The 15,131-nt window shown below is 45.6% G+C and overlaps 1 protein-coding gene and 1 non-coding gene across 5 annotated transcripts in view; one reads left to right on the top strand and one right to left on the bottom strand.

Moving 5' to 3' along the window:
• YPEL2 (yippee like 2) overlaps positions 1 to 15,131 on the top strand; it is a 187,486-nt gene that overhangs the window by 16,124 nt on the left and 156,231 nt on the right. For all 4 annotated transcript variants that reach the window (XR_009499552.1, XR_009499553.1, XR_009499554.1 and 1 more), the window contains one exon: positions 5,215 to 5,528. Coding sequence is in view for 1 of the 4 variants with exons in the window: in XM_059907408.1 (XP_059763391.1) it covers positions 5,412 to 5,528 (117 nt within the window). In the remaining 3 variants the exon portion in view is untranslated. The remainder of the gene's footprint in view (positions 1 to 5,214; positions 5,529 to 15,131) is intronic.
• On the bottom strand, positions 13,916 to 13,988 carry TRNAG-CCC (transfer RNA glycine (anticodon CCC)). Its single transcript has one exon. It is a non-coding gene; the product is annotated as a tRNA-Gly (tRNA).

The raw sequence follows: 15,131 nt of genomic DNA on the forward strand, positions 1-15,131 counted from the left end.
CCCTCTTGCGTCTCCCTCCCACCCTCCCTATCCCACCCCTCTAGGTGGTCACAAAACACCAAGCTGATCTCCCTGTGCTATGCAGCTGTTTCCCACTAGCTATCTGTTTTACATTTGGTAGTGTATATATGTCCATGCCACTCTCTCACTTCGTCCCAGCTTACCCTTCCCCCTCCCTGTGTCCTCAAGTCCATTCTCTACGTCTGCGTCTTTATTCCTGTCCTGCCCCTAGGTTCTTCATGACCTTTTTTTTTTTCTTAGATTCCATATATATGTGTTAGCATACGCGTATTTGTTTTTCTCTTTCTGACTTACTTCACCCTGTATGACAGACTCTAGGGCATCCACCTCACTACAAATAACTCAATTTCATTTCTTTTTATGGCTAATATTCCATTGTATATATGTGCCACATCTTCTTTCTCCATTCATCTGTCGATGGACACTTAGGTTGCTTCCATGTCCTGGCTATTGTAAATAGAGCTGCAATGAACATTGTGGTACATGACTCTTTTTGAATTACGGTTTTCTCAGGGTATGTGCCCAGTAGTGGGATTGCTGGGTCGTATAGTAATTCTATTTTTAGCTTTTTAAGGAACCTCCATACTGTTCTCCATAGTGGCTGTATCAGTTTACATTCCCACCAACAGTGTATGAGGGTTCCCTTTTCTCCACACCCTCTCCAGCATTTATTGTTTGTGAGATCTGCTTTTTAAATACATAACACTGGCTGAAATGCAGAGGGTGGATTTAAGGGGGAAAGGAGGCTCAGGGGCCTGCCGGGGCTGTGTGAATCAGAGACGCTGTGTTCCTGGCAGTGCTTTAGGGCCTTTGGGAGCATGGCCACTGGGGAAGCCGCCTCTTAGGGGGATACTCCTATGGTTCCTCCAGTGTCATCACCACCCTGTCTTACCTTGAGAGGAGAATTCTAGGTTTAGAGGAATGTCCTCCCAACAGTACCATCTACCTTGCTTGAAGACAAGCTAGAGAGTCCTAATGGAAGTGGCAGGAAAACTATGTATGTCTCTGAACTCTTCGGCCTCCTTTTTCTTTTTCTTGTCTTTTTAAGTAGCAACATATATTTTTAAAACTTCATTAACCACTAAAAATAATAATAGCTACAATTTTGGTGTGTTTTGTGTGCCAGCACTGTGTCTGTACTTACATCAATCTCATTTAATCCTCATAACCCTGTGTATGTTGGTCTTCTTAGAACTGGGGAAGCTGAGGGTGGTTGAATAACCTGCCAAAGTCACTCAGCTAGAACGGAGTAGAACTGGCTTCTGATTCCAGAGCCCACTTCTTTTCCAGACAGTCTTTACCTACCCTCCTCCAATACACCCCACAAAAACAGCAACACTGAGGCACATCTAGGGGTGGTCCTGTCCTGTGGCTGGAGGTGTCACTTCCCCTGGCGAGTTCTGCCTTCTCGGTTTCTGTGGCTCTGTGTGTGGCGGTACAATCTTGTTCCCACATCATTTTTCCAGTTCCTTCCTGACTTATCTGAGGAATTCGTACCTCCTACCCCTCCATCCTGGGGACACTCAGAAGGTTCTGTTTTGAGTTCCACCTGCACTTGTGGCTCCTTGTGGAAAAGGCCAGTCCGTGAGGTGGGACGGCCAGGTTTGCTGTGCGCTCCCTATGCGTTTGGCTCTCAGAGTGGTGTATCTAAGGTCTTTGTTTTTAATCATAATAGTTCACATCTTTGCTTTCCATGCTGCCCAGCGGGAGCCAGCTGGAGGTGGTAGCAAATCTTCCTTTAATTTCCACTGTGATGGATTATTACTTCATTTAAAATGGTGTTTAATTTGTACACGTGCCCTGAGGCTTTAAAAAAGCGAGCTCATTTGATTATTGTTGGAAATCAATTTAGACTCCACAGTATGTTCAGCGGGTTGGACTCATGAAGCCCCATGGAGCCTGTGGCCCCATTAACAGGTACCAGAGTCCAAAAATTAGAATGTGGTGAGTTCTACAGCCCCATACCCTTAATTTCTTCCATTAAAAAAAAAAAAAAATCTGTTTCATCTTCCTTCCTAAAAACTGACTTCTTTTTTACTTCCTTTTTACAAACAGACTTCTTTTTAAAGAAGCAGCTTTTAATATTTTCGCTTAAGAGGGAAGAAGACAGTAATAGGTGATTACTTTTCGGTCCCTAGCTCTCACCTTTTTTCTCTCACTCAGCCTGTTCTCTCCTTTATTCTCAGGCACAAGGAGCCCCTCTTGATCCTCCTTCACTTTGCTTTCCACTTTCCCTCTCTCATTCCTTCTTGATTGCCCTGTACCAGTGGAACAAGATTCATATTTCAGCAAGCCACTTTTTCTTTTCTTCCTTCTTGGGTAAGGAGTCACTTTTGTGGGTGCCTGTCAATTCCTAGGAAAGAGTGAGAAGAGCAGAATGACCACAGAGCAAAGTCCAAGGCCTGCAGCCTAGGCTCTCTGGGGCTCTTCTAGCACCAGGCAGCCTGGAATGTTGCTTGCATGGTCTCTTTTTCTCTTTTTAAGTTCTGAGCTGTGGTGTGCAATGAATGTGTTTGTATGTGACATACTCACATTTAATGCACACTATGAATGCTGATTTCTCCAAAGGTAGCTATGAATAAGTTTTGAGATTCACATTTGAAGCTGAGCATAACCAGAAACCCCTGCCGGTGAACTTTTTTTGGGTTTCCTGCAGAAGAGAAGTGAGAAAAGAAATAATTCTACTCTGGGGAAAGGCATAACTTAGAAGCCGTCTGCATGTGTAAGAAAACAGACTCTGTGGCTGCTCTATAAACCCAGACTGGCAGCCAGGGCTCATTGTTTCCTTTCCTTCCTTCAGTGTTTGTATAAGGCGAACGGGGCCAGCGTTCCTCCTGCTCCCCACCGGGCGGCTGAGGCTGTGGACTTCAGAAGTGGCTGGCCTGGGGCAAGCCTCCCGCTCGCTTCCCCTGCCTCCGTCTTTCCTGTTCCTTACCCCCCTGACCTATCACCCCTTCCTTTCCGGGAAATACTGTCCTTCCTGAGAGTGGAACAGGAGTATTGGAAGGTTCAAGGATATTTCAGGAAACCCCAAGTCGGGTATTTAGCTCTTTCTACCACCTGTTACACTTCAACACCCAACAACTTTGGTCTACCATGGGCTTTGGTTTTGACCACTCACCTTCCACTTCTTCCACTTCCACTATGCCTGGGTGAGACGCAGGGGTTCTGATCCAAGGGGTCGTGTTATCTCTTGTTATGGCCAGTCCTAACTCCGAGGCAAAGCTGGGGAGGTTAATTCTCACCCCCATATTCTTGAAGTATTTCTGTGATGTTCAGTTTAATCTGATTACTCATCTTTAAAATTAGCAGTGGGAGGGCTTCCCTGGTGGCGCAGTGGTTGAGAATCTGCCTGCCAATGCAGGGGACACGGGTTCGAGCCCTGGTCTGGGAAGATCCCACATGCCGCGGAGCGACTAGGCCCGTGCACCACAACTACTGAGCCTGCGCGTCTGGAGCCTGTGCTCCGCAACAAGAGAGGCCGCGATAGTGAGAGGCCCGCGCACCGCGATGAAGAGTGGCCCCCACTCGCTGCAACTAGAGAAAGCCCTCGCACAGAAACGAAAACCCAGCACAGCCATAAATAAATAAATAAATAAATAAAAGAACGTGAATTTCAAAAAAAAAGTTAAAAATAAATAAATAAATAAATTAATTAATTAATTAAAAAAAGAAAGTTATTTAAAAACAAAAAAATTAGCGGTGGGAGACCGAGCAGGGAAGACATTATGCCTGGGCCCCTGTAGGTCAGAATCCCTTCAACAGTTGGACATCTTGTGTAATTGGTCACCCCGGATGTGGAGCTTGCTTGGCTCAGCTCCTCAAGGGACATGCAGGGTAAAGGATAATGACCACTGCTGTCCTTCAGCCTAGTGCTGGCCAGTGGTGTTGGCCACTCAGGAAGCTATGCAGAGTCCCAGGGGTATAGTGGCTTTCAGTGACATTATGGTGGGAAGGATGTCAGGGAAGAAGGCAGCTTCCCTGCTGAAGATTTGGTTCCAGTGAGGTTCAGAGGAAAAAGAGGACTATGATTTGTGGGCTTTCTCCAAACATCCAGATGGATCCCAGGCAGAATCCAGCAAGGAAGATCTGATTTTGTTTGTCTTCCTCCCCTGTCTCTCTAAATAATTTTATCTTCAAAGCATGACGCAGGCGTTAATTAACACTCTGGCTCTCCTGGGAGGTAGGCAAGCGGGAACACCACCCCCGTTAGTGAAGCCCAGGGAATAGGTAGGTCCAGAAGCCTCAGGTATGTGAGCCACAGAGAAGCAGAGTGGATCTCAGACCTTGGGGTTTTGCCCTCAGACCTTTACTTGGACATACCCTAGGTGGCCCTAGGAGCCACCCCTCTATCTCAGTGTCCTTCTTTCCCATTAGAATAAAAAAGCTGAGGCTATGGAAGGAAAAATGCTTGGTACTGTGGGATGAGTAATGGAAAATTTGAGAGTTGAAGAGAAATTCTGGTCAGATTCACTGTCGTTGAGAATTTTAGATGCAGGATCCTGATTATACCATTAGTTTCATTAATTTACTTGCTTTAAATAAACGTGCTGAGCATCTACTTCTGGGCAAGGTATTACAAACAGAGTCACTTCTCCTAGAAGTACTGGCTAGCCGCGAGGGATCCTGCTGGTTGGGAACTTGATCCTTTGTATCCCATGCTTAGTTCATAAGCGAAAGGTGGTGTGGGGTTTGTTGCCTCTTCAGATGGTGGTTTCGAGTGCTGGAGGACTCCTGGCATCTGGAAATGGATGAGAAATCCACTGGTGATTGTTGATGTAGCAAATCTCTAGAGACTAAACTTTTTAAGCCATTTATCTTGGTTGGATCAGGAGAAGGGTACCCTTAGGAGTCCTCTCCCTGGGGTTGGAGGTAGCATATCTTTAAGCCTGGCCTTTTCTAGGGCTCCCTAGGAATGGTGATCATGCAGGTTTGCTGGATGTTGGTAGGGTAACTCCTGAGAGCCCTGAGTTGATACTGAACCTCCGACTCTAGAACTGCAGCAATGTTGGGATCTCCATTGGTTTCTTTCTTGTTCACAGGGCATCTTGGCACAGTGTAAGAACAGAGAAGGGGGGTCATTTTATCCTGTAAACGTTGCCCTCTCTCGGGTGGCAGTTGGACTCTACTGTACTGGCCTTGTAGGAAGCCCAGCTCCATCAGCTAATGATATTCCTTATCTTGGCACTGCAGGCTGCTGAGAACCAGCCCTAGACCTCTGCTTGAGGGTCCTTCCTCTGAAGACATCACCAGTGTGTGGAGCCTGCCCCACACCCACCCCCTGCCAAACCACGGCCTTTACCTGTGTCTTCCGGTGTTTCCCGTGCGACCCATCCTGTGGGAGTGCCTCGTGGGCCACCCCAGAGTTCACCCCACACTCAGCAGCGCCAATGGTGAAGATGACAAGATCCAAGACCTTCCAGGCATATCTGCCCTCTTGCCACCGGACCTACAGCTGCATTCACTGCAGAGCCCACTTGGCCAATCATGATGAACTTATTTCCAAGGTACATGTTCCCGGCAGACGTTCCTTGCCTACCTTGGGGGAGGGCACTTCTGGCTTCTAGGTTTGCAGACGTTTATCAGCTCTGCCAAAGGGCCCGGAACATTTGTATTCCTTCTTTTGTCCAGGGAGGGCTGACCCACGTGGCTGTCTCACTCAGCTGAGAAATAACTCAGAGGTAGGGGGAGCGTGTACTCGTTTAAACCTGTAACTTTGGAAAGTAAATGTCACCCCTGTTGAGTCTGTGGGGGCTGGGGGCTCGCGAGCCAGAGGGGAGAGGGGCTGAAAAGGGGTTGGAGCCTTGCACTCAGCTTGCCTGGGCTGTGTTGGCAGATGCATGCGATGTAGGGTGCTGCCTGCCTAGAAAGGAATTCTGAGAAAGGTGGTCTCTTGTAGGAGAGGTTAATGGCTGAAATGAGAGAGGGGACTATTGCTTTTGAAGCCCCTAGGGAAGGTTACCAGATGATTTAGTTACTAAAATGGGTGGCCTTTGGAGGACCAAAAGTGGCTTGGTGAAGAGCTGACCCACTGGCTTGTCGGGACCTCTCGGGCTTCTGCGTGAGGTGAAATGGCATGATGTTTGGTCACGATCAGAAGAAAGAGTTGGAACCCCATTTTCCCTGAGGAGCCTTGGCACCTGCTTCCTGAAGTTGGGGTGGGGGGATTATTAACAAATAAATAAACCTAATGTCCGGTTGAGCAGTCCAGACACTGGCTGCTTCAGGCAGCATTCAAAGGGGAGCTACTCCCTCCTGGCCCCAAGCTCCTTGCCAAGGGAGGAGAAACAGCTTTACTAGGCTGCAGGAAAAGGAGAAAGAGCTCATGGGGGACTTTTCGCTTTAAAATGCATCCGTCTTCGGAACCTGGACTTCATGCCATTAAAGTAAAAAAAAAAAAAAAAAAAAAACCTTTATGCGGACTCAGACAAAGTTTAAAAAAAACAAAATTTAGTGTTCTTGATCTGTTTACAAGAACTCCTAGAAAAGGTGGCATCACTTTCCCTGCCTCTGGCTCGGTAGCCCCGGGCAGAGCGGGAGGAAGGACCAGCAGTTACACAGCAGTCCTGTCCAGCTGGCTGATCTGACAGGAAGTGGAGAAGCTGCTTGAACAACCACGTCTGATAGTGGGGATTCTCACATCAGGACTGCAGATGGAAGAACTCCTCCTTCTAGGCCTCTTCTCGGGTCTAGGGTTACCAAAAGGCTTGAACCCTGCAGCCCTCAGAGTCCTGGTCTCTGGCCCACTTTCCCTTCTCTAGGTTTCTGCTGATTACTCTCCTCTGTGCTATTTGTGTTCCAGCCAGCCTATAGCTTCCTCCTCTGTCAGCTAACTCATCTTGTCTCAGATTCCTCTTGGATCTTTGGGGAACCCCTGGAGTCTGGAAGTTTGGATGTGGGGAGGCTATGTCAGTGAGAGGAGAGGGGAGTCAGTCCTCTTCGCTTTGGAAGCTTGCAGGGAAAATATGAGTTGTCCTACTTCTGGAAATCTCCAGAGGAGTAGAAGCCAAGACATCTTTTTAATATCCAGAAGTACTGTGGGGACTTCCCTGGTGGCGCAGTGGTTAAGAATCCGCCTGCCAATGCAGGGGACACGGGTTCGAGCCCTGGTCCGGGAAGATCCCACATGCCGCAGAGCAACTAGGCCCGTGCGCCACAACTACTGAGCCCACGTGCTACAACTACTGAAGCCGGCACACCTAGAGCCCGTGCTCTGCAACAAGAGAAGCCACCGCAGTGAGAAGCCCGTGCACCGCAATGAAGAGTAGCCCCCGCTCGCCGCAACTAGAGAAAGCCCGCGCACAGCAACGAAGACCCAACGCAGCCAAAAATAAATAAATAAATAACTAAATTTATTAAAAGAAAAGAAAAGAAGTACTGTGTATCGTAAGAAGTGGAGGTAACCATAAACTGTATTTAAGCACCTTCTGTGTACTAAAAACTGCTACTTAACACTTTATAAATATTATCTCACTTAACCCTCATAAGAACCCTTTAAGGTAGGTGATGTTAGTCATATATTATATGGATGCAGAAGCTGAGACTCATACAAGTTGCCCAAGAACTCAAGTCTTGAGTTCTCAAAGAAGAGAGAGCAATTACTTTGAGCGTGTTCAAGAAAAATTTCTGGAAGAGGTGGTATTTGAGCTGGGCCTTGTAAAATGGTCAGAAGGGAATATGTGGGGACGGTAATGGCCTTCAGAGTTGATGTCTTACCTCTTTGGCTTGGCACACAGGGCCTTGGATGATCTGGCAAAGCCTAGCTTTTGAGTTAGGGTCCCTGCTGCTTCCTTGCTTTATGTTCCAACCACTTGGAACTAAGCAACATTTCCCTGAATATGCAGATAGGGGTGTTTCGGGCCTCTGTGCTTCAGCCAGAAGCATCCGTTTTTCTTTACCTCTTTCCTCTGTCACAGGAGTTCTTACACATCCTTTTCCTCCTGGGGCCATGTCCTATTAGCTTTGTATCTCTGGGTCAGAATCTGACCCATGGCAAGAGCTCAATTAATGGTCAAATAAACAGATGGATGGCTCTTGAGCCTTGGGACAAGACAAGTGATGAGCAAAAAAGACTGTTGGCCTCATGTCCTCCTTTCTGCCCCTTTTGGGGCAGAAAGGCTCCTTCACAAGTCCAGGCCAAAGTCAGCACAGGCTGCAGTTTCATTGGCGACAACCGGTGCACAGATGGGGTGCATTAGAGCTTGATGATTAAAGAGTTGTGTTAAATGCCTGACCGTGGGGAGAGAGTGAGGGAACTGTGGCTGGCATTGCACAAAGATTCCTTTATTTCATTCCACAGCCACCCCCGGCGTTAAATAATCTATAGATTCTTATGCAGGTCCGCTTAATGGAAAGATCATTGCCCCAGCCCCCTCCTTGGAAAATGGGCCTTTCATTTTGTTTCTCTCTTCCATTTAAGAAAGTTCAGGGAGAGAATGTTTCTCCTGTTCTCCCCTCTTGACATAATCTCCTATGCGGTTTCAGAATCCACCCAGTGGGAGTTAGGAGCTGGGAAGCAGCTAACTGGAGCAGCCGTGTAATTAAATGATACTTTGTACTTGTAACAGAGCCTTTCATCTGGAAGCTTGACGTTCCATTGTTTGTTGTTTTTTTTTTAAAAAAAAAGTGAGTCTGCCTTCATTATGGAGAAGGCAACACAAAGGTCCAGAGAACTAAAGCTCAGAGCACGTGGCTAGCAGAGAACTGGGAACAGGATCAGGACTTCGGGCTCCCTTCTTATCAGCGTGGCTGAGCCGCCATGGAAATGTGTACTTGTCAAGTTTTAAACAGTTAGGATCTGTATTGATGTGGTGGAAAGACTCCTGCACTAGGCCTTCTGTCTTCCCAGCTTGCTTCAGATTCCTAGAGGCCTGGAATCAGCTGTCCAACCTCTGAGTCTTAGCTTCTCACTAAAAAAATGAGTTAAATAATATCTGCTGTGTCTAATGGCTAGTAGTTAGCACTCGTGTGCTTACTGTGTGCCATGGCCGGAACAGTCCTAGGAGGTAGCCCTACCTTATTTGAGTGTGGGGGGAGTAGGCTTACCTCATTGGGTTGTTAGGAGGCTGGATGAGATCATCGATGTGTGGGTGGCTTGCAAATCACAAAGCTCTATGCAAATGTAAAGTAGTCCCTTTGCGTCTCTTGGCCTTGATGTCCCAAAAAAAAAAAAAAAAAAAAAAAAAGGCAAGGAGGTGGGGTGGAGGGAATTGTTACTGCCTAAGCAAATTTACTTTAGCCAAGATAGTTTCACTTTAGAACCTGGAGCACAGGAGTTGGATTTGAGAGAATAAGGCAATGGAAGAGAAGGACAGCCAAGTTGTGTGTGTTGGCAGAAAGGTAAGAGCATTTGCTCTGTAGGACGCTGGGGGGTGCGGGGCGTTGGGGGTGCTTTTTGAATCGATGACAGAACTATCTAGGGAATGTGCTGAGGCCTCCTACAATTTCTTTCTTCGGGGGTGCTGTGGTCTAAATGCTGAAGTGTTTGCACGCAGAGGTATTTTGAGTTGGCACGAGGAATTGCTCACGCTGTTGTTTCTCACTTAATGGTGCAAGTCACAGTATAAAAATATACTTTGGTTATAAAATAGTTTCAATAGTTTCAATAGTTTTAATAGTTTCAATTGGAACAGTTAGTTGCCCCCAGTGAAAACAATCTAATGCTCATTTCAGTGGATACTATCCATGATGGAAACCTGGATCTTTGCAAAACTTTTCCATAAAAATTATCTGTAGTCAGTCCTTCCCTTGCCTCCCTCCTGCTAGCCCTTCAGTGGCGTTGCAAGTAGACCATTTAAGAATGGTGAATTGGATTAATCTATCATGAACCCACTTTGGGGACGTTGGCTTCATTCCAAGACACAGGTTGCTCTAAGTGCCCTGGGTCCTTAGAGGGAAGGTGTTGGAGGCTGTGGAGTGGGCAACTCAGTGACCAGCCTGAGATTACACAGCCTCAGGGCCAGGCATCTCTACCTCACACCCCTCAACTGCCGTCTGTGTGAGGAGCTGGGCCTCCTTCTGAGGCTGCAGCCTAATTAGGAGGCAGGTTCTTTTTGTTCCCTGTGGGGTTCCTTTGGGCTCACAGTGGTGACATTTTGGTTTTTCCTTCCTGCCTAGACATTAGCTGCAGCATAGCTTTGAGAAAAGTGTCAGGGAGGAAGACGCTGTGAAGCCTGAAGACTTGTATTGATCTGGTGGCTGCTGAGAGGCCCACCCTGCCCTCGGCCTCCCACCTCTGCTTCTGAGCACTAGCGTTCTACACCAGTGACTCTCAAAAAGTCTTGTACCCCAACACAGTGACTGAGAGGTTGTGGACAAAGAGGGAGTACCGTCCCATCCTGTCAACTCTACGTGTCAGGGGTTATTAATTCAGTTATTTGTGTCCTGAAAAAACTTCATGTAAAAAAATAAATACAGAAACAGAACTTCTAAAAATCTACTCATTTCTTTTCCTCTAGGTGCCCTGGAAAATGTTAACAGTGAGCATCAGATTGTATTAGTTGTGTTAGTGACCCCTGTGTCACATTAAAAGGCATAATTCCTAAAGAAGGTATACAATAAGATACGGCTTTTGAAGATAATTCTGTGAGCTTATCTATCTTGCAAAATATATGTATGTATATATTGTAGTTTTATTAATTGAGAGGTATCCAGTGGATGACAATTATTTTTACAAAAACCATAATTCAGTAAAATTAGTTTTTCTATTCTAGCAGGAGGGGAAAAAAAGCCAGATTGCATGTAAACCTATAAATATCTGTCTCATTAAAAGTGTCCATTTTTTTGTTTCCAAAATAGTGGAAACCTAGGGCCAGAGTGATTGTTGGGTTTTAAGAAACAAAAGGTTGAGAACAATCACCGTTGCAGGACCCATACCATATAGCGGGCGCCTTTGCTTCTTTTGCAATGTTTGCAAGACACTGTTTTGTGTTTGTCAGTTTCCTAAAGAACATTTCTGAGGTGCAGTAAAGGCAGAATTAATAAATTATGGAAGAGTTCCAACATACACCAATAAGCCAAGTTTAAAAACACATTCAATCAATTTAGCTTTTGTAAAGAAAACCACATATCCAACCTAAAACTACTTACTTCTTTCCCTCAGCTATTTGATCTTTGAAAGCCCTAATCTCCTACTAATGAAGTGTTAGTTCTGGAGGGGTACAAATGAGCTATCTGTCGACCACCCAGGAAGGGTGACAGGTGAACCACGTCTACAGCAAATCTCCAAAGAAATGTGGTTAGATTACAGTGTTTCTTGGTGAAAAGAAACCATTTAGAGTTTGTAAGATAGAACATCTTATGATATCTTCTCCTCATGGGCGCAGAGATTGAATCAAGTCAGGGTGAGATAAACCATAAATTAGGCTGGTACAATTTGTACAGCATAATTGTTCAAAGTTGGGACCATCTTAACTGGATCTCAGAGGCCTCTGGCACATGTGGGTGATGGCAGTGGGGACTGTGCCTGTAACTTGCTCTTGTCTCATTGGCTCTGTTCTATTATTGCACGAATACAAAATATGTAATGGGGTGGGGTGCACTGTACTAGATATGATACTACCCTCGAGGATTTTACCCTCAAGAACTTTCACTCTAGTCGGGGAGATAATAGGTTCATAAGTCATCCCTTTTTTCTCCCTTAGAACAATTTAACACAAAATATACACATGTATAGCTCCTGAGATGTTACAACAAATTTAAAATATGTAGATCAACATGATCCAAATCATTTCCAAGACACCGTTATGGTGGTTCAACAACCATTTTACAGTGTATACTGAATGGATGTCCACATCGTGCCACAAAACCCTACTCTTTGTTTCCAAATTTGAAAGCTAGTCCTCCAGAGCAGGGGGCCAGTCAACCTCTACGGACACAACATCCAGCTCAGGAATGTCTGCAGTCACATTAATCAGAGTCAGTGTTCGGCTTGGTTCTTCCAAAGCCTCCGTGTACAAACTCTTCATTGTAGGTTCCAACTTGAGTCTTTAGATAGAGGCGAAAACGATGCTCATCCACATGGCACGTCTCCGTAGAGTGAACGGTGTGAGTTCTCACAGCTAAGGGCCTCTGGTAAAGGACCCGTAAAGGAGTTTTCTGGGTGCTCTTCAAGTCCCATCTGATTGTGGTTCCTCCTTTATACGTTTAGTTGTAGAAGATCCTTTCTGCTAGTCTTCAGATCATTCCCCAGGTCATTATAGCTGCTCTATAAATAGTTGTAGTTTAGGTGTGCCCATGGGAGGAGGTGAGCTCAGGGTCTTCCTACTCCGCCGTCTTGGCCACTCCCCCATAAGTTGTCCCTTCTTGAAGTTTGTATGGTCAACCCTCTGTATCCACAGTTCCACATCCGAGGATTCAACCAACAGCGGATCAAAAATAATTCGGGGAGGGCTTCCCTGGTGGCTCAGTGGTTAAGAATCCGCCTGCCAACGCAGGGGACACGGGTTCGGGCCCTGGTCCGGGAAGATCCCACATGCTGCGGAGCAACTAAGCCTGTGCGCCACAACTACTGAGCCTGCGCTCTAGAGCCTGTGAGCCACAACTACTGAAGCCCATGTGCCTAGAGGCCGTGCTCCACAACAAGAGAACCACCACAATGAGAAGCCCACGCACCACAATGAAGAGTAGCCCCCCACACATGCCACAGCTAGAGAAAGCCCATGTGCTGCAGTGAAGACCCAACACAGCCAAAAATAAGTAAATAAACTAAATAAATAAATTTAAAAAAAAAATTCGGGGAAGAAAATTCCAGAAAGTTCCAAAAAGCAAAACTTGAATTTGCTGCATGCACGCTGGCAACTATTTACATAGCATTTACATTGTATTAAGTGTTATAAATAATCTAGAGATGATTTAAAGTATAGTAGTTTATATGCAAATACCATGTCATTTTATATAAGAGACTTGAGCATCCTTGAATTTTGGTATCTGAGGTGGGTTCTGGGACCTATCCCCTGTGGACACAGTGGATGACTGTCCTTCACCTTATGGTTATCTTGGGTGGTCTCTCTCTTTTTTTCTGGCCACACTGCATGGCTTGTGGGAACTTAGGTCCCCTACCAGGGATTGAACCCGGGTCCCGGCAATGAAAGCACTGAGTCCTAACCACTGGATGGCCAGGAAATTCCCCACCTTATGTTTATCTTAAACCATTTATCACAGTATAACGATGAATGTCTCCCATTAGCCTGTGAACTACTTGTGGAGATAATTGTGACGTCATCTTTGTGTCTCTAGCACCCAGCACAGCTCCTAAAGACTGGTAAATTTTCAATGAATATCTGAATGAATAACTGGTAGTTCTCTAAGGTAGAGACAGAATAAGGGGCTCTTAATCTGGGGTCCATGGGCTGGCTTCAAGGGATTTCTGAAATTGTATGTTTAATTCTATGTGTATGTATATTTTTCTAGGGAGGGTTCCATAGCTTTCATTAGCTTCTCAAAGGATTGTTGATCAAAAAAACCCCCCTTAAGATCCGTCTGTCTAGAAACAGAAGTTCTGGGAAGACTTGGTAGAAGTGACACTGAGATGTACCTTGAGGCAAGAACCTAGACGTGTGGAAATGGATGGGGAGAGGCTGGTAAAAGGAGCATCACGAACAAAGAAGTAGAGACCAGGAGTGTGTGGGGAGGAGCCATTCTTTTGGGTAACATTGAGAACTGTGTGAAAATGGATTGAAAGAGGAGGCTGAAGCCAGGTTGTTGGGAGAATAGAAGTTCGGACTTTATTTTGCTGGCAGTTGGGCACCACCGAAGACTTTTTCTTTTTTTTTTAAATTAATTAATTAGGTTGCGCTGGGTCTTAGTTGCAGCAGGCGGGCTCCTTAGTTGCAGCTCACCAGCTCCTTAGTTGTGGCATGCAAACTCTTAGTTGCGGCATGCATCTGGGATCTAGTTCCCTGACCAGGGATTGAACCTGGGCCCCCTGCATTGGGAGTGCAGAGTCTTAACCACTGCACCATCAGGGAAGTCCCATCACTGAAGACTTTTGAGCAAGTAATGACATGACCAGAGCTTTGCTTTCAGATGGCAGATGTCATGGTATCCTAGGTGAACTGCTAAAGAAGAGACTAGAATTGGGGAAACGAGTGTATATGCACCTCAGTGGTCTGCAGGTGGTCCAGGCACATGGTAGTCATTCAGTACATGTTGATCACCACTTGGGAAAGAACTACAAGCATTCTAGGGCTTAGAAAAATTCTCTCTATCATTTATAGCCATGAACAAGAGGAATTGAGTTCAGGAAGTCACACTCTTTGGTTGGGAGGCAGACCTGTCCTACAGTCTGTGAAAAATTAATGATCTGGGTGGGCATAGGTAGAATTGTTCACCAATTTATTACCAAAGGAACTGCTAGGGACCAAGTCGAGTGAATCATCTGTGTTTTTTGCTGCGGACTGCAGGCAGCTGGAGCACAAATCTGCTCAAATGTGGTCCTTTCTGTGTGGTTGCTTTAAATACCAAAAGGAAATGTTGACTTGAGCTATGAGGCATACCCTGAAAATTAATTCTGTGGTTTGCAAATGCCTGTAAGATTCCAGTCCTGAGATTGGTTTGTACGTTCGTGCCTCAGCATTCAGCAAGGACGCTGGTGATTGCAAGCCTGTGTTCCTCGTGAAAATCCGGACTCTTTTCAGTGGGGTGTTTCTCCCTGGGAAGCAAGAAGTAGGTGCAGAACCCCTGCCCCTGTGTTTTTATTTGAGCACCAGCACTCCTTAGGTCTCTGGAATGGTAAAGCTGCACCATTGCTTCTTTGGCTGTTTGTATTTTGGGGTCTGACTGGAATCTACCATTATACACTAATTGTTCAGTTCAATAATATATATATATTTTTTGTATTTTAAGGATATACATTAAATTTTTATTATGAAATATACAGAAAAAGATGCATAGAACACAAATGTATGGCTTAAAGAATTGCTCATCTAACCACTACCCAGTTCAAGTAACTGAATGTAGATCATTGACAGAACTCTAAAAGCCGACAGTTATTCTCAACGTTCCCCTTGAATGTCACCATTATCCTGATTTGTATAGGAATTTCCTCCTTTCTCTTCATATTTTAACCACCGAGGTGTATATTCAGTACATTAACATTTAGATTTGCCTGT

Source organism: Balaenoptera ricei, chromosome 20 (assembly GCF_028023285.1).
Source record: "Balaenoptera ricei isolate mBalRic1 chromosome 20, mBalRic1.hap2, whole genome shotgun sequence".
NCBI classification, from domain to species: domain Eukaryota; kingdom Metazoa; phylum Chordata; class Mammalia; order Artiodactyla; family Balaenopteridae; genus Balaenoptera; species Balaenoptera ricei.